Source organism: Panthera tigris, chromosome D1 (assembly GCF_018350195.1).
Source record: "Panthera tigris isolate Pti1 chromosome D1, P.tigris_Pti1_mat1.1, whole genome shotgun sequence".
Classification (NCBI taxonomy): domain Eukaryota; kingdom Metazoa; phylum Chordata; class Mammalia; order Carnivora; family Felidae; genus Panthera; species Panthera tigris.
The window spans coordinates 64,154,161-64,181,553 of NC_056669.1; the positions used below are offsets into that span (position 1 = coordinate 64,154,161).

At 42.2% G+C, this 27,393-nt stretch overlaps 2 protein-coding genes across 7 annotated transcripts in view; one reads left to right on the forward strand and one right to left on the reverse strand.

The window, feature by feature from the left end:
- The window catches only part of LOC102959295 (olfactory receptor 481), a 47,050-nt gene that overhangs the window by 5,106 nt on the left and 14,551 nt on the right, over positions 1-27,393 (forward strand). For 3 of the 6 annotated variants that reach the window (XM_042958849.1, XM_042958846.1, XM_042958850.1), the window contains exons 3-9: positions 6,842-6,930; positions 7,778-7,854; positions 13,914-14,198; positions 18,898-19,109; positions 21,956-22,058; positions 23,005-23,181; positions 24,281-24,431. The gene's annotated coding sequence lies outside the window, so the exon portion shown is untranslated. Of the gene's footprint in view, positions 1-6,841; positions 6,931-7,777; positions 7,855-13,913; positions 14,199-18,897; positions 19,110-21,467; positions 21,842-21,955; positions 22,059-23,004; positions 23,182-24,280; positions 24,432-27,393 lie in introns of all 6 variants that reach the window. The other 3 variants (XM_042958847.1, XM_042958848.1, XM_007083285.3) reach the window with 3 other exon arrangements.
- OVCH2 (ovochymase 2) lies at positions 17,625-25,644 on the reverse strand. The gene is made up of 7 exons (XM_007083283.2): positions 25,488-25,644; positions 23,285-23,394; positions 21,539-21,630; positions 19,410-19,582; positions 18,943-19,038; positions 18,531-18,682; positions 17,625-17,902 (listed from the first exon to the last, which is right to left on the reverse strand). Exons 1-7 carry the CDS (start codon positions 25,573-25,575, stop codon positions 17,693-17,695), a joined length of 921 nt encoding a protein of 306 aa, XP_007083345.2. The 5' UTR covers positions 25,576-25,644; the 3' UTR covers positions 17,625-17,692.

Sequence of the window (27,393 nt, forward strand, 5' to 3'; positions counted from 1 at the left end):
GTCACCTGGTCTTGTCGATTCCATGAACACAGTGTTTCTTGAACCTGTTTTTCCCTCCTGTCACTCTTGTAGTCCCCATCATATTTTATCTGGGTTCTTAATCTGTGCATCTCCTCAACTGTTTCCGGCCTCCACTTTCTCCTTCTCCATCCATCCTGTTGACTTCTTCTTTAGTCGGGTCTGATTTTGTTCTCCTCTACACTGAAATGGCAATCACTCCCTTCATCTGACTACAAGATGGAGTCCAACCTCCTTTCTACCAAAAGAAAGCCCTTCACAACTGAGACCTAGGCTGTAATTTTAAACAATCTCCCCAGTTCCCCCTGTCAAAGCACTGGCCACACAGAACGGCACATTTTGCCGTAAATATCCCTCTGCTTAGCCTTTCTGATCCTTCATTCATATCAGTTCCCCTGAATGCAATGTGCTCCCTTTTCTGTTTACCTGAACATCATATGATTCTTTTAAGACCCAGCATAAATGTCTAATCCTTAGCTAAGCCTTCCCTGATACTCCTAGGAAATCACTTCCTACTCTGTGCTCCCTCTACACTAGCGCCCACATCTGTTACAGCATTTATCCCCTTGTACTGGGGCAGCTGAACATGGCTCTCAAATCCTATTTGAGAAATCAGGGATTGCCTTCTATTTGCTTTCGCATCCCCAGAGCCTAATTGCAAGTCTGGCAAGAAGATGGTGCTCCTTGAAGACTTGCATGTGACCATTTAAAAGAAAAAATGATCATTCGCTAGGGAAGGGCGGCTTAGCACCAGAGTGGTGTCGAATTAGCCACTGCTTCTCTAAGACAGGCAGTGTAGGGGCAGGGGAAAAATCACTAGGCTTTTCTGAACTAGGTGTGGGCTCTGTCTCACTTAGTACTTGTGTCACTCTGTCACTTCAATTTTATACGCCTCAGTTTCTTTTTATTTTTCTGGGCGTGGGGTAAGTGTCCTCACCTTTCACAGCACATTGGCCGTGTGAGAAGCAACTGACAGAAGGTGCATGAGGAAGGAGTCTGTGAAATACTGCAGAGAGGTAAAGTTCCAAGGACCCTGGTGTGAGGGCTCATCCCAGACCTGGATGACGGCCCCCATTCTGTGACTCTGCGTAGTCTCTCTCAGGCAGGCGGTTGGGATGAACATATTCATTGAACTGAAGCAGATTAGCCAGGTACAGTGGTGCCAAGTCCTATTCCAAGGTGGTGCTGTAGGAGGCAGGGTGGAGTGAGTACCACGTGCTTGATGGAAGTTTTCTGATAAGAGAAAAGGAGCCTTAAATAGACCCGGTGAAGAAGGGAGGCGCATGGAGCTTGGGTGCTTCAACTCCCCTAAAGGAGGAAACAACCTAAAGTTCAGGTAGTGGTCACCCTGTGGGATGGTGTCTGACTCACCCTTGTGTTGCAAGTGCCCAGCATGGCACCAGGTGGACTTGGGCCTCAGGGAGCATTTCCTAAGTAACTGTTGTTCATTCTACAGTCTTGTTGGGGCTGGAAACAAGGAAAGGTTGGCCTACAGACAAATCTTTGGCAGTAGGCTTCCAGGAAAAGAAGAGGGCCTCCATTGTGAAGCTAGACCCGGTTGACAAACTTGGCATTGACTCTTGAATCCTCCCCTAGGGCTCTTACCTGAGGGGAGTCTTTGGCCAGATCATGGATTCTTCCATTTACCACTCAGGCAGCTGCATGCTGCTCCTTGGAAAATAAGAGGAAAAAGAATCTCAGATATGGCTTCACTAAAATATGTGGGGTTATGGAGCACCTGGGTAGCTCAGTCCATTAAGCGTATGACTCTTGATTTCAGCTCAGGTCATGATCCAACAGCTCATAGGTTCGAGCCCCACATTGGGCTCTGCACTGACTGCACAGAACCTGCTCAGGATTCTCTTTTTCCCTCTCTCTCTCTGCTCCTCCCTCACTCATGCTCTCTCTCTCTCTCTAAATAAATAAATACTAAAAAAAATAAATAAAATATGTGGGGTTAGGAGGTGGTTCTCTAAGGAGCCCTGCAATCAAAGAGATAGCAAGGCTACCATTTTGGCTATCGCAATGAAAGCAACAGCCAACCCTTCCAGTCGCAGGGCAAGGCTCCAGAGAATGTTCTCTCTTCCTTGTATGTAAAAGATTCTAGGGCTCAGAAACATGAAGCAATCTCTCTGACATCACTCGATGAGTTAAGAGCTCTAATGAGAACATAATCAAGTCTTGCAGCTTCATTGTAATATCAGCATGGATTATAGCTGTGCCCATCAGTCATCTGCAGGAACTATCTCAGAGGCACGGTCCCCTGCCCCTGTTCAGCTTGCCTATCTAGGTCAGCTAAAATGATTCAGTAGGGTACAGAGGACAAGGGTTCAGTAAAAAAAAAAGAAAAAAAAAAAAAGCATCTATCTTCTAAAATAAAAAGAAAATCTCTATAAAATGACCGAACAGTAGATAGTCTAATTTTTTAAAATTATTATTTGAGAGAAAGAGAAAGAGAGAGAGAAGGTGAGGGGCAGAGAGAGAGGGAGAGAAAGAATCCCAAACAGGGTATCTGTCAGCACAGAGCCCAACATGGGGCTCAGTCTTACAACTCAGTCTCACAAACTGTGAGATCATAACCTAAGCTGAAATCAAGAGTTAGGCATTTAACTGACTGAGCCACCCAGGTGCCCCTAGATAGTCTAATATTTTTTTAAAAGATTTATATAATATACAAAATTAGGAAAGTAGAAAATCATGCAAACACAGAGGTATTAATTATAAGGAAATGGTTTGTACAACTCAAAGTAAGTAGTAGGAAAATCTGAATATTATAGCTTTTAGTAGGAGATTATAAGTCATCAAAATTGCCTGAAGGAGAAATTTTTAAACCTAAAAGACAGTAAGAATGAAGGAAATTGAGAAATTTACCTTTAAGGCTTCAAGAAATAGATGTTTAATATATGTAATTACATGACATCATTATTTATCATTCTTATACATTATGTGCAAAGTATAGAGCAAGAAGGAAATTTCTCTAGTTCTTTTCATGAAGAACACTGATATCAAAGTCTGACAAAGGCAGACAAAAAGAAAGCTATAGGTCAGCAGTTCTTAAACTTGTTGGTCGCAGGACACTTTTACACTTTAAAAAAAATCACTGAGAATCCTAAAGATATTTGTTTATACAAGTTATATTTATCAGTAGCTAAATGTTAGAAATTAAAGCAGAAGCTTAAAAAATTATGTATTTGCTAATTTATTTAAGATAACCACAATAAAACCATTAAGTATTAGCATAAATAACATGTTTATTTAAATAACTACATGTTTGTTCAGACACTACTCCCCTAAAGGGTAACTGCTATCCTGATATCTAATACGTATATATTAGTTTTGAGTGATTTTCCCTTTATGTAAATAGAAGTAATACAGTATCTATTTGCATGCCTAGTTTGTACATACAATTTTCATTATTAGGATATAAATTACTTGAAGAGAGGTACCATATTTTGTTCCTTTCTGTACCTCTTATTTTATTTTATTCAAATAAAAAACATAAAATTTAAATAAGACTGACATTGTTTCACATATTTTTATTTTTTAAGGTTTTTTTATTTATTTTTGAGAGAGAGAGCACAAGCTGGGGAGGGGCTGGAGAGGGGCAGAGAGAGAGAAGGAGACACAGAATCTGAAGCAGGCTTTAGGCTCCAGGCCGTCAGCACAGAGCCTGACAGGGGGCTCAAACTAGTGAACTGGGAGATCATGACCCGGGCTGAAGTCAGATGCTCAACCGACTGAGCCACCCAGTTGCCTCAGTTTCACATATTTTTAAAATTGTTTAATGTCTGGCTAAATAGAAGACAGGATGTCCTACCTGTTATTTTTTTTTTAACTTCATTTATTTATTTTGAGAGAGAGAGAGAGAGAGCAAGCAAGCAGGGGAGGGACAGAGAGAGAGGGAGACAGAGAATCCCAAGCAGGCTCTGCATTGGCAGTGCAGCACCTGATGCGGGGCTCGAACCCATGAACCATGAGATCATGACCTGAGCTGAAATCAAGAGTCAGATGCTTACCCAACTGAGCCACCCAGGGACCCCTGTCCTACCTGCTGGCATGTGGTATGTAGCCCCTGGAAAACACTGCATGCTGTGAGAGAATGAGAGTAGACAGGGAGAATAATGTCTCAGTTTTGACCTCACAGACCCCCTAAAAGGATCTTGGAGGTCACCAGTCATCTCGAGGCCACATTTTAAGAGCCTGTGCTATCAGTCAATTTCAATTCTGGATGTTGATGCAAACAAGTGGAACTAAGTGGAACCCAGCAGTATATTGGAGATGAATGCACCACGCCCAAGTGGGATTCGTTTCAGGAATGCAGGAATTTTAGGAAATCTATTAATTAAGGATTTGATATATTGATAAATCAAAGGAGGAATCACTTCATGACTGCAAAAGATGCGAAAAAGTATTTCACAAAATGTAATACTTTTTCTGATTAAAAAAGTCCTAGGGAGGAACTTGATAAAATAAATACGTCTCTAATTGCCAGCCTCATGTTTAACTGAAATAAACTAGGAGCACAGTGTGAAAGGGCAGAGCTTTCCTGAGCACTCAGGAGCTCAGGTTCTGCTGGGGAGGTGGAATGTCCACAGTGGTGGTGAATGGGGAAGTGGTGTCAGACTGATGGATATCAGAGGTGGTGGCTGAAGAATTAATGATCAACCAACTTAAACCATTAGCTCCCATGTTCCACTCTCTAGGTGTACTTACATCCTGGTGAAGCAGTGGGCAGCGGTGACTACCCAGGTCTTCCCAAAGATGGTTCCTTCGCACAGATGCCTGGTGGCAATCTGCAGGCTGACCTGCCTCCTTACCTCCTACCATCTGGCTGGAAAGGAACCTGGAAGGGTCCGGGGGTTGGGGGGAGTGGCTCTGCAGAGACCACCTGGGAAGGGACTAAGAAAACTCATCTTTATTACCCACGGATCCTCCTCACCATCAAGCCCAGATCATATTCTCTGAACATCTCTTTTGTGCCAGGCACTTTATTAGACACTTGGGAATGATGAGAAATGCTTATTGTATTCTAGACAGAGAGAAATAAATACAGTACTGGAAGTGGGTGTTTCACACAAGAGTAAAATATCAAGCTCACCTTGACCCTTCCCCCCACCCACCTCCCCCTTTTTTTGCTCCAATTATCTGGTCTCCAAACCAGATAATTGGATCCTAAATCCACAACATATCTCATATCCATCTCCTAACTTGGAGTTTGAGGCCTCCATAGTGCTCACCAGGATTACTCCCCCTGCAGGTAATGTTTCCCTAGCTTCCACACATTCCAAATCAACCACCAGAAAGTGCTCTTTGACCATGTGATTCCTCTGATCAAAACCATCCAAGGGCTCCCCACAGGGTATAGAATAATGGCGACATTATTCTTGTAGGCCCAAATCAAATGCCAGTTTTCTTTTCTTTTTTTTTTTCAAATGCCAGTTTTCTAATTGTCTCATCCAGAAGTTCAGTATATTTTGTATTAAGTTTTTCTGTACACTTTTTTTTCTTTTGTTGAGAATTTTATTGACATACAACGCACACAGAAAAACACTCAAGTGATAAAGTACTTTGAATTTTCAAAAAGTAACTCCAGAACTCAGATCAGGAAACAGACTAGCAGAATCCCACCAGCAGCTGCTCTAGACCCTACTCCCTGGAAGGGTAACTGGTATCCTGACATCTAATACCATCTATTAGTTTTGAGTAATTTTCATTTTATGTAAATAGAAGTAACACAGTATCTTTTTGCATGTCTGGTCTATACACATAATTTTCATTATTAAAATGTAAATCACTGGGGCGCCTGGGTGGCTCAGTCGGTTGAGCGCCGACTTCGGCTCAGGTCACGATCTCGCGGTCTGTGAGTTCGAGCCCCGCATCGGGCCCCTGTGCTGACAGCTCAGAGCCCGGAGCCTGTTTCAGATTCTGTGTCTCCCTCTCTCTGACCCTCCCCCATTCATGCTCTGTCTCTGTCTGTCTCAAAAATAAATAAACGTTAAAAAAAATTTTTTTTTAAAAAGATGTAAATCACTTGAAGAAAGGTACGATATCTTGTTCCTTTTTGTACCTCCTTCCCCATGCCCTGGGCTCTTGCATGGAGGTTTGTACAAAGAAGGTATCAAATGAGAATTAAGCCAGTGTGACAGGATGTCAGTAACTAATGAATTTAAGTGAAGGATAAACAGATGTTCATTGTTTTGTTCTTATAAAACACCTGTTCTATAGATTTGCAAAATTTCAAAAGAAAAAGTGGAGGACAAAATTGCTTATTGAATGATTTAAGTAACCCAGGTTAGGCATGCCAATTTTAAAACAGGGCACCTGTAGGGGCGCCTGGGTGGCTCAGTCAGTTAAGTGTCTGACTTTGGCTCAGATCATGATCTCGAGGTTTGTGGGTTCATGCCCCACGTCTGGCTCTGCACTGACAGCATGGACAGAGGCTGCTTGGGATTCTCTCTCTCTCTCTCTCTCTCTCTCTCTCTGTCCCTCCCCCACTCTCTCTCTCTCTCTCAAAAATAAATAAACATTAAAAAAAAAGCAGGGCACATGTAAACTCTTTCTTTTACTTCTTACATTTTTATGGGTATTTGTATAAAGGAAAAGGGCCCTCAAGTGTGAGTTCTATGAGAGAAAAACAGGAAAGATTTTTTCATGGAGGTTTTATATCAGGGGCTATTTGTGGATTATATAGTTTTATTCACCAAATATTTATTTGTCATCTACCATGTTCTGGGCACTGCACTAGGTACTGTGGATAAAAGATGAATAAATCTTTGCTGTGCATTGTAATGAGACTCCTTGGAAAATCTTGTACTTGGTTTAGGCTGGGAAAAATGGCTTTGCTGAATGCACCCCCATGGTGGTCAAGAGAAGGAGCCACTGCAGCCACACTACAAGGATTTTCTACCTAAGGTATCTATGCATCATGAGGTCCAAGAAAACAGAACAAAAAGACTCAGATTACTTCTACTTCTCATTAAAAGGAATATATTGTCTCCACACTCTATATTATGTTCTGTGTCAGACAGATTATAAAACTAAAAAAATAAATAAAAATAAAGTGCTTGCATTTTCTCTTGACAAACTATCAAATTGGCAAACCATAAAAGCTGCCCTACTCCCTCCTCTGCCTGCTCCGCTCACCTGGTTTTCCACATGGACCAGGATGTGGCACAGGTGTGTCATTGGGTGCCACAGAGCAAACAAGGACAAGAGAAAGTCCAGCACTTCTCAATGCTCATTGGCATTAAAACGTAGTGGTGGACTCACTTTTTTTTAGTGCACAGATCTTGTGAGTCAGACCCCAGTTTGACACACTGTTTACCCATTTCCACGAAATGAATCTATTTAGATGGGAATTTTGTTTCTTGTGACTAGAAAGATTTCAGTGTTGCTTTGAGCAAAATGGACAATGACTGCATCCCATATAGCTCTGTGTGGTGGCTTTTTTGATGTGTGGACTTTGCTAAGCCACAGCCTCCAGTTATTCAATGAAACAATAATCTAGGTGTTGCTGTAAAGGTATTTTGCAGATGTAATAAAAATCCCCGATCAGTGAACTTGAGGTAAAGAAGATCATCCTGGATAATCTGGGTGGGCCTGACCTAATTAGTTGCAAAGGCCTTAAGAACAGAGCTGAGGCTTCCCCGAAAAAGAGAAGAAATTTTGCCTTTGGAGAATACCTTCAGCCCATGCCTGTGGAATTTCAGTGTCCTGTGAACTTCTCTTTTCTTTTTCAAATGTTTATTTATTTTGACAGGCGGGAAGGGGAGAGAGAATCCCAGGTAGGCTCTGCCCAGTGCAGTGCCGGAAGAAAGGCTCCATCCCACGGAAAGGGTAAGATCATGACCTGAGCCTAAGTCAGGAGTCGGACGCTTAACCGACTGAGCCACCCAGGTGTCCCCTGTGATCTTCTCTTTCTGACTGCCTGCCAGATAGGTTTAATTGCTTGGTCATCCCCTGCAACTATGTTGGCCAATTCCTGGTGTATTAGCTTGCTTGGCCTGCTGTAACAAAATATCATAAACGGGCTGGCTTAGAAGAACAGAAATTTATTGTGTCATAGTTCTGGAGGCTACAAGCCCAAGATCAAGGTGTTAGTGTGGTTGGATCCTTCTGTGGGTGGTGATGGTGCCTCTCCCACAGCCTGCGGTGGTTTGCTAGTGATCACCCGTGTTCCTTGGCTTGTAGATGGTACATCACCCCAGTCTCCACCTTCATGTCCATATGACGTTCTCCCTGTGCGGGTGTCTCTCTCCACGTCCAAATTTCTCCTTTTATAAGGACAGCAGTCATATTGGGTTAAGGCCCACACTAATGACCTCACTTTAACATGATTACCTCAGTAAAGACTTTAGCACTAAATAAGGTCACATTCTGGGGTACTGGAGGTTAGGACTCCAACATATCTTTTTGAGATTCTCTGGTTGAACCCTGGCTGATACACTCTGTGGGTATCTCTTGGTCACATTCCCCAGAACAGCTTACCAGAAGCATTGTGATCTTCAGGTAGTACGTTCCATGTCTCCGAAAACAATGACTTGTCCTCTGATCTGGAGATGTTTAAATCTGAGTGTAAGCATATACAACTTCTCAGATCACACACACAGGGCCAGTGTTTGGAACTTACCAGAAAATTACTACTGTTAGAATTCTGGAGCATCTCAGTCGGCTGGACCATGGGTGTTTTAATTGAAAAGTGGAGTATTTTAACTATAACCTGGGTTTGCCATAAAGAACTGCTTGTCTAACAAGAATGAACGACTTGAGAAGCCAACAGATGGCTTTGTAGGATTTGGGCAGAATGCTCATGGGTGTGAGGACTTGGAGGGGAGTTATGTTGCTTGAGTATCTAGGGGCTGAGAGCTGGTGAAGACATTTCACATTTCTGAGCCTCTGTTATGTGTTACACACTTGCTCATGGCCAAGGGTGATCTGATTTAATTCTACCTTCTTACTAGGCATGTATTATTCTTCCATGGTGAGGCTGAAGTAAATGAGTCTTAGATGACTCTTAGATCACACATATAGTAAGGACAGGCCATGATTCAGGCATAGAGTTGATCCTCATTCTTCATGGATTCCACATTTGCAAATTCACCTACACCCTAACATTTATTTGTAACTCAGAACGAATGGTGCTTTCATGATCATTCAAGGACACCTGCAGAACAGTGACCAATTTGAGTCACCTGATGCACGTATTCCTAGCTGAGGTCTAATGAGGCGGCACTCTGCCTTCTTGTTTTAGCTCTTATACTATAAACAAGTGTCCTTTCCATGGTCCCTTGAATGCCATGGGTTTTTTGCATTTTTGTGCCTTTTGTTGGTGATTTTGCTGTTTGAAATGGCCCTAGACATTGTGCTGCAGTGCCATCTAGTGTTTGTAAGGGCAAGGAGGCTGTGATGTGCCTTATGGAGAAAATATATGTGATAGATGATCTTTGCTGAGGCACAGGCTATAGGCACAGGCACAGGCTCACTGGCTGTGAGCTCAGTGTTAATGAACCAACAATATGTAAGGTGACTTTAAACAGAAACACCCATAAAACCAGAGGCTCCCAGGAACCTAACTCCTCGGAGCAGAGGTTCAGTAATCACTAATTTGGTGTTCAGGGTGACTTTATAGGACAGAGATGCTGCAAATGCTGAGGACCAACTGCATCCATGTTGGGCTGTAAAGGCTTCCCATTCTTACTGCATTACGAGGATGGCAATCGGGACCCAAGATGTTGATGCCTCTGTCTTCTTACCTGTTCCAGGGATGAAAGAGACTGTAGCTTGAAAGCCTCTGTAGGTCACATTTTTATCTGACTGGAAGCTGATGAGCATTACACCAGAGGAGCTCAGCACAGGGGCAGGAGCAACGAAACCACAAAACCTTGCTGGTTAAAGCCCAGCCCAGGCAAGACGCGGTCAAGGACCCAGCAAATAGGCATGGCATTGGATAGGGAAAAAAAATTAACCTTTAGGCAATTGTTGAGAAATAAACTTTTTTGTGGTGTCACAGTTCATTTTCAGAATAGAAAGACTCCCACTGAGAATGCCCCTTAGGGAACTAGTTTGAGTCAATGGGCTTATTTCAGTGGCACTTTCCCCTTCTGACCCTTAGATCACTGGGGGCCTTCCACACCTTCTGTCCAAATAGCTCTTTGGTTCTCCCTCTGGCCCTTCCTGCCCCTGACCTGGGAGAAGGGGTGGTGGTAGTGACCACTTAGGGAGGAGGGAAGGAGGGGGTGTAGGGGAATGAAGGAAGCTTGAACCAGACCCTTTTTACTCCCAAGAACAATTCCCCCCAAAGGACTGGGTCCAAAGGCAAACCAGGGGAGCCGAGGCTCCAGGGGCACAGACCTATTTCCTCCTGTCCTTCCACATCCCTGTGCACCGCCACATAGTCAGAAGAACAATCTCCATTCTCTTCTATTTCCAGACTCTGAAAGGAAAGCTGACAAGACTCCACGTTACAGCCACAGCAAATCAAATGACCCATTGACCTGATTTTGAGTAAGCAGAGAAATGTAGAGTGCTCAGCTTGCTCTGGGGTGTGACCATAAGAGGAAAGTGAATGGGGCATTCATGAGTAGGTTAAATTACTTAGGAGAAGATGCTATACCACAGACTCCTAAACTCTAGACGCATCTAAGCTACCAAACAGGGACCAAATGTAAAGGTGTAAATATTTGAGCTCCCTGGTGCCCTCCTAGGAAGACCAAAGAAACAGCAAAGAACAATCTGAGCAATTTGATAGTACCGGTCTTCAATTGACTTTGAAGAGCAGAGCAGTGGGAAATAGGGCTGATGAGGTGGGAATTTATATTTTAAACACACAGATGATGGGGATTAAATGGAGCCTGAACACTCAGCAAAAGACACAGGGCTGCATGGATGGGACAAAGTGGAGGTAAGTGATCACTAATGGTGAATGTAGGCACAGGGAAAAGGAGAGTATCAGAAGTAGGATCCATTCAAACATTTCTACATCCTTACTACAATACTTTCCAGTAGTAAACCCTTTTCTCTCCGAGTCAAATGATATGCACATAGTTCTGACTTGTAATCCTAATCTCCAAATTCCTATCTTGAATGGGTCCTGCACACTGGTGCTGTCACTGACTACAGGGTGTGAAATCATCATTTCACTGATGCATGGCACTCAGTACCCATTTATTGAATAGGTGTGTTTTTGAATCACTTCTAGCTCTGGCACGTTCAGATTTTCAACTAAATTTTGTCTTCCTCCTTCCAGAAATCTGCTCATACTTAAACTTTTATCCTCCATTACTCATAACCAATCTTCCCTTAGTGCTGCTTCCTCCTGAAATTTCTCTTTTGAATGTTTGGGTTCCAGAAGCTTTTAGAAAGAGAAATTCTCAACTTATTTCCTCTGTGTTTTCTTCTCCCGTCATGTATAAAACCTGAGTGATCTTTTTTCTTTTCCAAACATCAGACTTGCTATTTCAGGTGCCCCCCCCCCCCCCGCCACTCCCACCTGCTCTCTATTGTTCACTTGTCAATCCAATTATTTTACTTTTTTGCTGGGAGATGAGCTGAGGGCTGGATGGCTGAAATTCTCAGTCCTCCTCTTTAAACCCTAACTTTGTGGTAAATCCAAACTCTCGGCCACAACTTTTTGTTTGTTTGCTTGCTTTGTGTTTTAAATTAAAGGCTCTGTTCTCTGGACTGTTCTAACTCCACACTTCCTCCTGAGTCTCAGACTTCTTTTTGCCTCTTAAATATATGAGAACCTGGGGCGCTTGGGTGACTCAGTCAGTTAAGCGTCTGACTTTGGCTGCAGTAATGATCTTGTGGTTCGTGAGTTTGAGCCCTGTGTCAGGCTCTGTGCTGAGAGCTTGGAGCCTGGAGTCTGCTTTGGATCCTGTGTCTCCCTCTTTCTCTGCCCCTTCCCCACTCAAACTCTGTCTGTCTGTCTCTCTCTCTCTCTCAAAAAAAAAAAAAATGTATATATATATATAGGAACCTGGAGGTCTTATCCATCCTTACTCCTCCCCCTTTGTTTTCTAGTCTACTTTCTCTCCTTCATATCCTCTCTCGCTTTCAATTATTATTTTAAGAGAAGGACTTCTAAATAAATGCCTCTTTCCAACCTCATTCTGGCTGCAGTCTTACCTTCAACTCTCTGGTGGCATCTCTCCGCAGATGGCCTACTAGTGTTTAACGAACCACAAAAGCTACGAATCAAATGCTGAATAAACTCCGTATCCTGATATTCAAAAACCTCTGTACTTTTAACTCAGCTCCTCTTCCACTACCCTTCCCAATACAGCTCTGACTCGAGGCCAGCCAGTCCCTCAGCCTGTTCTACGCTAGCTCCTCTGTGCTTGCTCTGTTCCCTCTGCATGGAAGGCTTGATGTTTGAGCTCTTATTGGCATTGACTTTTGTTATTCATTACTTACAAAGTGTTTTGTTAGCAGTTTAATTAATAAGGAAGAAATGCTTGTTTCTAGAAGGGACCAGGAACTGACTAAACCAGTTACCAGATCCAGATGGAGACAGCCCTTCAACAGAGTAAAGTGCACAGCTGCCATCTAGTGGTATATGTGGGTAGTTACAGGGAAAATAGGCTAGTCTTACTCAACACGTATATATCAAAGAACTTTCTATGCTGGGTACCAGGGAATAGATCTGATTAAAACAAAACAAAACGCAAAACCTCTCCCCTCATGGTGTTTATGTTAGCTCTTCTGTGGAGATACCAGAGCAAAGTTGAGGGTAACCGAGGTCAGTACCTTTATTAGGTAGTGTTTGGGGGCTTGAAAAACCCAGTCACAGTTGGCCATGTTGCTATAGTATTCAGGATAGTGAAGACTCTGTATGAGGCCTTCTTCAAAAAGGACAGTAAGGGAACTGCAACCTGAATCTGAAACACAAGGGAAAACGTCCTAACAATGGCATCACTCAAGCCAAGAGGAATCAATCCTCTGTGTGCTTCCACCTGTCTCCCACAAATGGCTCATCAGCTGACTCCTCAGGCAGAGCTAATAAGAAGGAAGACGTCTGTGCACTGATTCTCCAGAACTCGTTCAACCCTCTCAGCTCACTTGGGTACGTGATCAGCACGAGTCAGCAGGACGGGAGAAGGGGCACCTTCATGGCCTCTCACTTGCCTTGTAGCCCCCTCCGTGATGGAACCAAACAGACCCTGTGGGGGAGCTCCCTGCCCCTCACTTCATCCCTGCGGGGCCTCAACTTCTCTAAAAGGCCTGGGTTGTACGTGATATAAGCAAATGGTTTTACCAGGAAGGTAGTTTGGTTTTAGAGCTTTATAGGTGAGATTAAACCCAGCTGCATGATCTGTGGCATCAGAGACGAAATTCAGCCGTACAGAGTTGGAGCCAATAAGAACTGATGAAGGGAGGCTTTCTCCACAGAACTTCCCTGGAATGTAAGAATCAAGAGTCTTTGTTCAGAGTCTAGAAAACAGCATCCATTAAGAGACTTCAGGAGAACTGGCCTTGAACTGGATTTGTCAAGACAGTATAGGGTTATCTAAACCAGGGTGTCTCAACCTCGGTACTGCTGATATTTTTTAACTGGAACATTCTTCGTGTTCAGGCTGTCCTGTGCATTTATCGGATGTTTTGTGGCATCTCTGGCCATACTCATCAGATGCCAGTAATACTGTCTCTAGTCATGACAACGAAAAATGCTTGAGACGTTGCCAAATATCTCCTGGGGGCAAAATCTCCTATTAAGAACCACAGAAATGCTCCCCTGTTTTTGTTTCTTGCCTAAATAACCTTTGTTTCCTGCTCATGGTTATCCATCGGTATTTTCCTTCTTAGCTGGATGATGCAGTAAAGGTCATTTTTATGCCTACAAAAGCAGCATTCTGTCTGAGAGGTCCTGCAGTATGTCTATATTTTTCCCCTGACAGGCCCCAGACCCAGCAAATAAATCTAGGAAGTCTGGTTCCATGGGAAGCAGATGGAGCCAATGAAGTGTTCTGTGGCCTTGCAACCACCACACAGGCTCACATCAGTTCCTTTCCACTGTCAATTCTGAGTCTGAAACTTGCAGACAGAAAGTGTGGTATTTACAGATGCCTCAGTGCCAGACAGCCTGCAGCCCGGCCCCATTAAGTCCTCGCAGCACGACATCCATTTGACAATGTCAGCATCCACTCACCAAGAAGTCTGTCTTCTAAGGAATATATCGAGAGGTAAGTGTGGTGACAAGACTCTGCATCCAAGTGGGAAACATTGAGCAGCACATGCATCTTCTCTGGTGCCAGCAGGATCCAGACACACAGCCTGCAGGCAGATACATTAAGAGGGAGTTATTTCGAGACAGAAAGTGTCCAGTTAGTGGGCACAGCCAGACTGGAGGTGGGGGCTGGGGGAAGAGTGGCAGGGAGGCTACTCACTGCTTGCTCTCATAGTACAGGTAGGGGCTTTCTGGGAAGTGCAGCTCCCCCTGAGACTCACGGAGCACACGATCCTGCTCACTGCATGAGGCTGGGAAAGAGAGCCACGAGAATCAGGGTAACAGTGGTGACTGGCCACAATAGTCCTCTCCTTCTAGAACCTGTACAGAAGTGCCTGGTTCTTCATGATGCATGGTTCCTCTCTTGTCAAATATTTCTCTGGCTTCTGTGATGCCTTACTCTTTTTTGTTCTTTTTAGATCCTGCTTAACCTTGAGATTCAATGATTCCTTCTCCTTCACTCCATCATAACTTGCTTCTATAAATATATGTATTTCCTGGTTCTATCCTTAGCTTTCTTTTTTTTTTTTTCAAAAATTTTAATGTTTATTTAATTTGGAGAGGAGAGAGAGAGAGACAAAGTGCAAGTGGGGGAGGAGCAGAGAGAGAGAGGGAGACACAGAATCGGAAGCAGGCTCCAGGCTCTGAGCCATCAGCACAGAGCCCAATGTGGGGCTCAAACTCACAAACTGTGAAATCATGACCTGAGCCGAAGTCAGACACTTAACTGACTGAGCCACCCAGGCGCCCCTCTATCCTTAGCTTTCATCTCTTTTTACACGGGCCCTCTGACTAGTCTCATCCATACTCTGAGTTTCAACTGTTATTCTACACTTCTGAACTTCAGACCTCGTTTTTCAACCATCTCCTAGATATCCCCTTAACATGCTACAGATGGTCTGCAAAAAACTGCTTCCACTTCTGATTCGATTACTTTTAGGTGCCCTTTGCTTCGTTTCTCAGGCTCAGAACTTTGGTACCATTCTTGGTTCCTCCCTGTCTCCCCCACCACCCATCTAAGTGACTGCCAGGTGCCAATTCTTCTTGTTTCCATTCCCATCCTTTCATTCCCCGGCCATTGCCCTAAGCCTCTAGAACTAATATGTAATCTCATAAGTCCACCTTGAATGATTTCCCCTCCATCCTATCCCCTATGTGCTGTTCTTATACCGCCAGAGTACTGCTCTAATCTATTTAATTAATCAACTTCCTATTACTCAGTAAATCCAAACTTTTTTTTGACAGGCATCCAAAATTTCTACAAATTGGTCTCCATTTATTTTCTAATCTCCCTCACTTCAGCTGCTCTGACTGACATACTGGTCTCTTACCCCAACATTTTCCTATCTCCATCTTTTAGCATCCATCTTTCGACGAAGAGGATTCCTTGAGCTGCAGTATTTTTCTTTATCTGTATCCCATTTCCACCTGACAACATTCTACTGGTTCTTTGTGGTTTTGTTGTTTGTTTGTTTGTTTGTTTGTTTGTTTGTTGTGATTCAGCTTAAAATGCATCTGTGTTCCAAAGCCTCCTCTGGCTTTTTCCCCCCAGCCGCTTACTCCTGCAGCTCTCAAGGTACTCTTTTTCCTGAAACTATCTTTGTATTTAGTTCCACAGACTCACAGACACACTGAATATTTGAGCCAAAGGTGCCTTAGAGACTATCTGATCCAGACTTTTTTTTTTAAACCATTTATTCTTGAGAGAAAGAGCGCGCGCGCGCAAAGTGGAAGAGGGGCAAAGAGAGAGGGAGACACGAAATCCGAAGCAGGCTCTAGGCTTTGAGCTGTCAGCACAGAGCCTGATGCGGGGCTAGAACTCACAAACTGCAAAACATGACCTGAGCTGAAGTCGGACACTTAACCGACTGTGTCACCCAAGCTCCCAGATTCTTTTCTTTATGGACAAGGAAACTGAGGTCCAGAGGTAGGAAGGAGCTTTCCCAAAGTCACAGAGCAGCTTCATTGAAGACTTGGCAATGTGGGGGAGAGTCCCCTGTACACATGAGGACACTTTCGGGGTAAGGCGTGTAGCTTAGTGACCATCTGCACCACCTCACCTCCCGCTCCCTCTCGAGTGTCTGATCTAAAGCTAGGATTCGGCAAGTGTTTGCTGAGTTGAGATGGAGGGCTTGAAGAAGTGAAATGGGAGAGAATCCAGAGCTCCTTCTGGGTGATGGGCTGCCCTGACTGGCAGGGAATGGCTGTGGGTGCCCCAAGTGTGGGTAGATTTCTACCTAGTGAGCAGAGAGAGCTCTTCCTAAGATTTTTGATTACAAAAGGAACTTATATTCAGAAATACTAGATATTAATTCCTGCTCCCCGTGGAGCAGGCTGTAAGAAATACCCACCTCTGGAGCTCTTCCTTTGCTTCCCTGAGAAAGAAAAAGAAGCGTGCTGTTCAAGGTTTGTGGTATCCTGAACAATATTTCAACAAGTTAGCATTTCCCTGGCTCAAAAGTGCAGGGGTTTTTAAGTCACTATGCAACTAATGAAAATCTGATCTCTGGAAAGAACAGAAGGCATAATTTGACAAAACAGGAACGTGGTCTCGGTGTTTTAATGAAATTTCACTCTCTTTATTAAGTGCACTAATCAGGCCATGATTAGCTGGGAGGTTACACAGAGGAAGAGGTTATCTGGTCTACTTCTCCCATTGTTGATGAGAAGGGATGCTGGAGATGAAAATAAGTGGCCCACAACCAAAAAAGAGTTACTGGGGTAGCTACTGCTTGAGCTGAGGGCTTGGATGCCTGCCACTGTACACTTGATAACAAACCCAAGTTCTTACCAAATGAATTTTAATTAACTCCTTTGGGACAGAACAGAAGCCCTATTGAAGCTGGAAGCTACTAGTTAGAAACCAATTACGTTGGATGTGGAGGCAGAACCGAAGTTTCAATTAACTCCCTGATCAGTCTAGTAGAAGGTGTTTATAGACCCTGATCTTTTCAGACGTATGGTACCCAGATCCGTGCCTGGCCTTCTCAACCACAGCATCACTCACATTTTGGGTTGGATCATTCTTTGTCATGGGTCTGTTCTGTGCATTATAGGATGCTTAGCAACATCCATACCTCCTTCCCTTTAGGTGGGTGGCACCCCCACGTTGTGACAACCAAAAACCAATGCAGACATTGTCCTCTGGGGAGCAAAATTTCTCTATAGCTTAATAAATCTTGCTAGCACAGTTGAGAAGTAAATGGTGAAAATACATCTCTAGCTGATTGTTTCAACTAAAGGCAATTTGACAAAGTCTAGGATGAATGGATTCATGTTTCTTTGTATATTTGTATGCTGGACTGCACACCATATTTTACTCTTGTTTTAAATTTCATAAATGTCACAATTCTTATGTACTACACTAAAAACAGAAGCAAACCTGTCTGCTCAGTGGTCCTGTCTTGCCTAGACTCTGCTGACGCTCTCTCTGGCCCTAGCTTCTTGACCTTATGTGCTGGGTTTATTACCAATTTGGATGTGTTTGTGGATCCAGGGAAGCACTTTTCTAAGATCTGTGAAGATCCCAGGGGATCCTTGGTTATCTTCCTGCATGTTGTTTCTCCAGCCTCGGCCACAGCCCAAACCCCAAGAAGTCACACCAGCCAGAGTCCAAGCCCCCTTCTTATTCCGGCACATGAGGGAACCTCCTGAATCTCCCTGCAGGGGGAAAAGCCTCCATTACCATCATTATCAGTGTCTGTGCTCACTCTTTCCCCCCAAGAATATGCTAAAGGAGGATCAATGATATTTCTTCACTTCTAATAACTTGGACTCGGTGGCCAGGAGAACAGCCAAGCACAATTCACATTAAATCTTCAAATATCATTAGGGCCTATCAATTCTACCTCTTTCTTCCCCATCCTTCCCCTTCCACCCTTTCTTCCATCTCCTATCTCATCCTGCAGACTCAGAGAAGTCTTGCCCAGTAGTGAAACTGATCCCAGATCTTGGTCAGCGGGAGGAATGGAAGGAAAGTGGTTATCCACTAGATGGAAACTTCTAAGTAGGAAAACGCCAGCCATCCTTCAGCTGTAGAGAACCCTAAGCTCACTGATGGCACTATCTCTGTTAGTTGGTCTTTTGGAAAAAGGAGAAGACCTCCTCTGAATTCACACTCTCCAGTAAAAACAGATTGTAAAAACTGTCACTTTATTTCAACTTGACCTCCCTTGCCACCCCTGACAAGAATCCAGTTTTGCCTGTAGCCTTCTTTCAGCCCCTCACCTGATGGCAAAGCTGAGGGAAGCCCAGCCAGGGACCTTTCAGCCTGACCACTCCCACCTACCTGACATGCATCTCTCCCTCCATCTGGGAAACCTGTGCAGAGAAAGGTCTGCCCACTGATGGGTTTCTTTAGGGTTGACAAAGCTGTCACACACTCTTCCTGGGTCAAAATGGGCAGGTTCACATCCTGCAGTACCTGTGAGAGAACGCCATCTAGAAAACACAGAGATGAGAGCCCCAGTGAGGCACTCTCGCACTTCCTCAATTGAAGATGCTACATTCAGGTTTGTATCCTTTGGAAAGACCTGAATTTCTATGTACAATGAATATTCTCTTTTGAAATGTTTACACCATTGTTGTTGTTGTTGTTGTTGTTGTTGTTGTTTTAAATAAATTAAAAACAACTGTATTTTCTAATTACCCACCAGGAAGTTCTGACATCTGATTAAGAGAAGTGGCATACAAGTTCTTACCTTCAGCTGAGCGGCCCCAGCCTGCAGTTGTACAAATAAATCCAGCCTCAAATTGTTCCTTTGGCTCTGGAAGACACATTGGGCCCACAAACTGGCCTGAAGAAAAGAGCAGGACAGGGTTTGTCTCATCCACGGAGGAGAGGACACCCTAAGCCACTCACCATTTGGTATGTAGGTGGTTCCCCCAAAGACCTTGTGAGAGTTGTGATAGCTATGCCTCGCACCTCCAGGGGCCACTTATCAGACAAAGAAAGACTCTCTCCTGAATCCACATAATCCTATATTTGAAGCCACAAGCAAAAAGAGCTTCACATAGGGGACCCTCCACCTCAAATTCCTGTCTTGAAGTGCATGACCCAGAACTGTTGGACGTATGCTACATAACATACGCTGTAGGAAATGTGCTATGGAACAGAAGTTATAGAGCACATGGGATAGACAATTCAGAGTGAACCTCTAATGTTTACCAAAATGGAAGGCGCCATCCATCTTCAAAAGAGCAATATCATAGTCCATTGGCTTCTTGATGGAGAAGTAGGGGTGTATGATGATGGTTTCAATGGTGAGGGTTTGCTCCCCTGGCTCTATATGACTCAAGTCATACTCTCCAGCAGTAACATTCAAAGTTGATGCAATATTTCTATGAAGAAGAAGCGGTAAAATGGCTGACTTTCATTTAGCCTCTGAATATGCTCGTAATGGTTGACAATCTGGCCTCTTTCAAATCACATGGATGGATGATATGAGTGTGAGGATACTGAACAGAGAAAGTGAGAATGATTCCATCACTACTAGTAAAAGTGCAAAATTCCCGATTTAAGTGAGGAACTAGTAAAGAGTGGCCTCAAATGGAGCCAATAATATGATAAATTGAATATTTTGCAATGTTATTCATTAAATGTCTAAAAATGCATTTATATTGTAACTCAGAGGTCTGAAGCCATAGTGGACTTTATTCAGCTACCCTAACTGGCTGGCCTGGCTTCAATATCAGTAAGATTCTTTGAGAATTACTTGTGATTCCCCTAAGTATGCTGCTTTAATATCAGAGATCTAATGCTCAGTGTACATTGTGAAAGATGTAATAACACCAAAACTCTGGTATCTCAGCGAGTATGCACAGTTAAGGCTTTGGGACTGATGAACACAATGGGAAGTGAGGATCTTCTCCTTACATTCTTTATGTTTGTAATTTAGAGACATGGTGTGAGATGGGAAAGACCACTCTATTGCCATTCTTTCTGTAGCAAAGTTATCTAAAAGGAACTCGGTAGAATGCATTGAGTTGTATTAAGAACTTTGGGCTTACAGTCTTTGGGCACCCTTTATTCCCAGAAGTGATTTTTTTTTTTAATATAGAACTGAAAAGGTTGTAATTTTCTCCTGGTATACTCCCTCCAGCTCTTGGCTATATTGGGTACCTAACCTAATACACAGCATCTCTTTAGCCTAACCACCTGCCACACTACAGTGAAATTATCAATTAACTTTTCTTTAGACTATCAACTCTCTGTGGGCAGGAATTACATCTTACTTACCTTTGTATCTTGGTACCCACCAAAGTGTCTAATGCCAAGTGAATATCCAGGGGATGTTTGCTGACTTAAAATGAGAGAGAACAAATATGGGACTTGATTGCAGCCTAGTGACTACCCAGAGCACTAAAAACAATAGAACATTTAGAGCACACAGGAAAGTGGATAAAAGATGGAAGTTGTTAGACTGAAGCTCAGAGAGGCATGACCAGTAGAAAAGCAGACATGAGAGACTTCTTTACGTTTTACTGGCCTCCCTTTGGTTTCCTCTATCAATTTTGTCTTAATCTTTAAATGCTGTAAGTTGATTTCAAAGGAAAAAAAATAGAACAACAATGACCTTTGCATTTGGGGGAGAACTGTTTTTACACTTTTGGAAAAGGAAGAAGAGAAGTTGGATCAAGAAGTGAGTCACTGAAATATAAAGTTGCATTCCAACAGCTGCAGTGAGCCCATGACTAAACATGGACAATGCTGGTCAGGGCCAGGGGCTACCAGGGCATGGCTTTCTATTACTAATGTTTAATGTCAGCTCCTTTTACAAGGACAGAAATCACAAATAAATCTTCCAAAAATGGGATCAGTATGATCAGACATGTGTTATAAAAGCAAAATACTGGTAGGAGCAATATTTTCCAGAATACACATTTTGTATATAGACTTTATTGTATGAAACAAAGGCACAATTAGAAGCACTGGGTTCTTTTACCAATTTTTTAGGATGCATAATGAACCAGATTTTTTTTTTCACTGAAATGTAGGAGAGGCTTTTCACAAATGTATCTTTATGATCCTTTGTTTTCACTTGGATGTTATTCTTTAGTTACTTCCAGTCATGTTTGAGTAAATAAAATTTTCTACTCCTGCAAAGAAAGTATGTTTTCTATCAAGTTAAGTACCCTCTGACAGTGTCACTTAGCCCTTTTTGTGTCATGCATGTAGGATGTTCCCATGCTAATGCATACATCACACATTTCCATGTTGTAATAGAGTTGTTGCTGCTGATTCCAAAGGAGAAGGTGGATAATCTGGCATTCATCCATGAACTAGGCCTTTCCTACCTGTTTGCAACGCAGTGAGCGGCCGTAATCACCCACTGTGCAGAGATGATGGTTCCACCACAGATGTGCTTCTGCCTTCGTTTCAGAGACACCTGGATTACAAAGAGCTTAAGTGGGAGCAAGTCAATGCCCTGTGACCCCCCCACAAAACCTGGAGACTGAGCATATTCTGAAAAATAGGCCCAGATATCTTATATACAAATATTAGAAGTTGTGGAGTGTGAAGGAGTAAAATCTGTCCCATTACAGCTCAGAAAGGTAGTGTTGGAACCAGAATACTTCCAGTCCTGGTCTACAGAAGAGGTAGTTAATTTGAGATGGTTGGCTGTTAAGAGTTTAGTAGAATTGGTAGTAAAACTGGTGGTATTTATTTATTTGTTTGTTTGTTTATTTATTTTCATAATACTGTTGGCCCAGACTGTTACCCTAATAATATGAACAATGCCTGTGAGTGAAGAGAAAGAAAGAAAAGTATAAGATATAGCAGAGTCCAGATGAAGAGGTTTGGGAGAAAAACAAGGTGAGGGCTAAGGTAATCTTTCGACACATGCTTCAATTCCTCCAAGCCTCTTAGAGAATAGTGTGTATCTACAATTTCCTCATGCTTTTAACTATTTGCTTCTAACTACCACTGCTTCAAGCCTATTTTTTAATCTGCCTCTACAAATTACTTGCTATCTTTGGTTTATCTTGTTCATGATATTTGATTTGACTCTAAAATGGGTACAAGTATATGCTGTTAATTCCATTGTCAAAATTAGAAAAAAATCAATGTATTAGAACTGTCTCTTTTTGACCAAAAATTATTCAATAAACTATTAAAAATTTTAATACAGAGAAGAATAGTAAGTAGAAGGAAGTAAAACCACTGACTATGACTTGAATATGAACTTCTGAATTGATTAGTCAACCGATTGACCAGATAAGCAACAGATCAAATCGACTCTTCAACCAAGTAATTAATTCATCAGTTAATCAAATGACAATGACTCAGCCGTTTAGTCAACCTACTGAGCACAAATTCAATCAACCAATCATTACTAAATAGCCACTTACCAAAAATTGATGTGACTGACTTAAAGTAAAAGCAAGGGGCTATTGCTCACAAAATTAAGAGGCAAGAATACAACACGGCTCTCAGGGTAAAGAAAGCTGGGAGAATGTCAAAGACAATAAATGCGAACACTGTAGGCTATAGACAGAAGCACAAAGGCATTTCTATGGCATGGGAAGACCAGGAAATTAGATTGAGAGAGAATTCTTAGGATATCAGCTTCTAAGGACATCCCTAACATGTCCTATGGTATAGGTACAAATCTCCAAACAGAAATTAGACCTATGGATATGACAGCTTTGACTTTCCTGAGCATCTTTAGCTATAACAATATAATATATTTGTTGACTAAGAAAATTGGTTTTTTTAATTGTAAACTCACGAGGTTTTTTTGTTTTGTTTTTTTTTTTAGCTTATTGAAGTGCAATTTTTGTCTTAGGGGCTGAAAGTTTGGGATGGCATTTCCAATTTTTGGAGCAAGCCAATAGTGCATATGATTATTCTGAACACACATTTTCTGGAACTCGATGGATGGACATCTTGAGGGACTTGGATCCTGGCCCACACTCATGAGATATCTGGTTATGAGGTAGGCAGAATGGAGTTCACTGATGAATAGCATGTGTTTCTGGGAGATCCAGTCCTGAGACAGCTCATAGTCTACCTGCCAGAGAATGTTCCCTGAGACTCACCTGCCAGGGGTAGGAACCCTTTTCCACTTGGCTTCCCCCAACAATGCGACTGAAAATGTTAAGGTAATTCCAAGGCTGTGCCTTCACCAAACTCTGCCCACAAGTGGGAGCTGGGAATGAGAAAAGACAAAAATTTAGTGGTTAGATAGCTCCTGGAAATGAGGGATACAGGAAACTTTACTGAGCAAGCAACTGTAGGACATTGAGCATGTAGAAATATTACAAAATGGCTTTATGTTAATTGTGAGATTTGCTTCAGCTTTTCTCACATAGAACGGGCACATTATGAAGACACCTATTTTTTTTAATATGAAGGTGAAGGGACTCACCTTTAATATGAAGGTGAAGTAGATCTCCACTGGGTTAGCAGGACTATAGCCCCCTTGGTTTTGAGCAACCTGCCCTCTTAGAGGCTCCTTACAGCATTCTGTACTCCTATAGCATTTATCACATGCCATTATGGTTAATTTTACATCATTCAACCCAGCTAGGCTGTGGTATTCTCAAATATAGGAGCTTAACCTTAGAAATATCTAAATTCAAAATGTCTAGAACAGTTCATTATGCATAGAAGTTGCTCAGTTAAGTAGTGAAGTGGATGATGCCATATTCTGCCTTGGATTGTAATTGTGTGTACATCTTCTTTGCTCCACCCAGGAAACTGAGTGGAGACCATGGTCTATGCTGCCTGACACATTGTCAGATATTGGATTTAAATCTTTATGCAAGTGGAAAGTGGCAGGTTGTTCGAGAAGAGTGGGGTGGAGAGAAGATGTCCTGATTCACACACCACAGTGGTGTTAGGCTAGAAGGGTTGCCAGGTAATGGCAAAAAGAACTCTTTCCTTTTTGTGGACAAGACTTTATTCCTGAAAAGGTTTCATTTACTTATTTAACCTCAATGTGTTTTTTGACTCCTCAATTAGCAGATGAGATAGATTAAAGATGTTTAGGACTCCCTGGTAATTCGAGGATGGTAATTCTGCCCCTTCTGCAGGTCATTCTTTTCAGCATGTTTTCAAGGAGAGCCTAGAAAGCCCTGCCTTATAATCACCCTGCTTCTTTACCTGGCTGAACCCTCTAATCCTTATTCCTCAACTTGGGCAACACCTCAACTGAGAAGTCTTCCTTCGTTTCCTCAAGCTGTGGTAAGTATCTCTCCTGTATTGTGTAGTACACTTTCCTCCCCACTTTTATAGACTTTGCCATGCAGTATTGTGATAATGAGTTGTTTGTCTCTCTCATTGGACTATAAACTACATGAGGGAAAAAAACCCTATGTTTTATTCATCTCTGTATTTCCAAGGTTTTGCACAATTCCTAGCATACAGTAGACACTTAGAAAAGTTGGATGGATGAACAAATGTTTTTTCTTGAGAGCATATCCTTGAGAGCATAGCTATTTGGATTAACATGGTAAAATATACAAAGTTCTTTCAAATAACTTCTCATTTAATCCCCATTCAATGCCTGTGAATCAAGCACTATCGCCCCTGAATTACAGATGAGAAAGTGAAGAATCTAAGAAAATCACAGCTAATTAACAGCAAAGTATGGCTGTAATACTGAGCCTTTTTGGTTCTGAACCCAATGCAGGCATGACATTGAATCAAAAACTTATTTTCTAACTGTTTCAGTTGAATGGATCATAAGTAAATTAGACATGAAGTTGACTATTTCCTGAACTCGCTGAAGCAAAGACAGAAAACAGGATGATTCTTGGGGCTGGCACGACTCTGACTATAGAGAAGCCTTCCAAGAACTACTCTCACCTTCTGGTACTTGAAGGAAAAAAAGATCATTCATAATGCACCACAGTAAATAGACTTCATATTTCCCAATAGGAGAATTTTCCAAAAGATTTCCAGTGCTTCCCAATAGATGCACCAATAGATGCTGATTTCCAGAATTTGCTCCATGAAAAAAGATGGGATTGTGGGATATGTCCAAATAAGTGAATCATCCCAGTTTTCTCTCCAGATCAATGCATCTTGTTCAAATTGTATCCCGTGAATGTTTTATGCAGTTTCATACGCTGATTACAGGACAGAAGCTCAAAATAATTACATGAAAAACAATTAGATCTCCAAAATTTATATGCTTCTATTTTCCCAAAGGAATATTGAGTCGGGGTTGTGATGTCCATTGCCAGCAAAGGTTATTCCTTCAGACAAAGGCAGTGATAATGTTTGTTTGGAACTTACCTTTGGGGAGAGAGAGAGTTGCAGATTTACCTTGTTCCACACAGAGCATTCCAAGTAGTAAAATCAGCCTATTCTTGCTCAGAGGCATTTTGAGACTCAGAGTTTTTCCTTGAAAATTTAGAGAGATGAAAGAGCACCAAATAGAAAGCCTGTAAGACCAGCAATAAACCAGCTTAAAAGAAAGTTATTTATTAACCAAGACTTGAGTCATTCAACCATGTCCATACAATGTTTCTAAATGTGGTTTCTTGCAAAGATCTTCTCAAGATGTGGGGAGTCGACCACAGAAGCATAGTCTTGATCCAGCAATATTACATGGATCCATTACACCCACATCAATATGTTGCTTCCCCCGGAGTTTATTGGCTAGCCAAGTGGTTGGTGTCTAAGGTTTCATATGCAAACATTACTTGCTCCTTAGTATATAGGTTACCACTTTCTACAAGAGGATTGAATATCAAAGTTGTCCTTATTTGCAAGGCTATACTACATGCTTGCAAACAACCCGTCAGAATATGCTAAAACATTTTTCTTTCTCTTATTTTCCAATTGTAAATGGGCGGTTATAGCTATGTGTTAGAGAAGGAGAGGGGAGGAGAGGAAAGATAATTTGATAGCACACTCAGGAACGAAGTCAAGCTACCAGACAGTCATTTGGGATACTGTCGATTGGGGCATTTGTGAATCTACATTTTCTCACCGTGTTTTATATTTGTAGAAGGAAAACACTAAATCGCTTTCACTTCTACACCTGGTAGACGATGTGGCACAGGAAAGTGGCTCTGATTATACACAAGTCTTCCTCTTCCTTGACTGAGTTCTTGGCACATGGTCAGTGTGTGAGAAACCCTTGTGGATCGGCCAGTGCCATGTGTGCCCACACGGGAATAGGAGATTTTTTCTGTCAGCTTTTACAAATTAACTGCCCCAAAGAGCAAATGCCAAATCAGAAGGCTTTAACGTCCTTGTGACAAGTTTTGCCCTTGTACCACACAATTCTATAAAACTACATCACGTGCAAATAATATAAATGCAAAATGAAGGACACTCAAACCCCCAACTGAGACATTTCCACAAATACGTTAATCCTGAAGCTGGAAAATTTTGGCTGTTGGTATGGGGATTGGTATCAACAATAAGAAGTAGTCAACCCATGTCTAAAGTATAATCAAAATCTCAATCTTTTTTTTTTTTTTTTGTACAAGTGATCTTTCAGGTCCTGTTATATTTTGTCAATCACTTTCCAGACCAATTTAATTTGACTAGGAATATGGCCTTCCTGACTTTAAATCATTATATTTTGTCTACTTATTGTGTGATACTAGTGTAAAAAATTGCAGGAAGACTTAGCCTCGGATTTGCCTGGGATGTGCCAGGGATGTGCCTGGGCGGACAGGCCTCAAGTAGGCACGGAGTCCCCATTAAACCATAGAGCGTTTGAGCTTTCAAACTAATGTCAGTTTCTAGTACCAGAGAATAAAGAAATTGAAAATGAAAAATGAAATGAAAATGAAAATGAAAAAAGAAATCCAAAATGAAAAATGATGAGATTTCCCTTGCCATGTGAGAGTCGGGTATTTTTGTTGACTGCCACACAGAAATGTGATGGGATCCTGCGTGTTCCTGCAGTTCAGAGGAAGACATTCCCTTTAAGCTCTTGTATCAACACATATCATAATTACCAGTGTTATCAACACAGTCTTTCCCAACATGAAGCTGGTCATTAAAAGTTTGGTAATCTAATCTCTTGAGAGTGTAAACTGTGACTCCTTGCTGTTAAAATCGTTAGGGAGATTGTATCAGGTTCTGGAACACTAAATTTCCATAAGGCCGGGTCCCCAAGCCTCCCAGAGTTCCAAGGATTATAATAACTCTACATTGTAGCTGCTTGCAGAAAGGGATATAT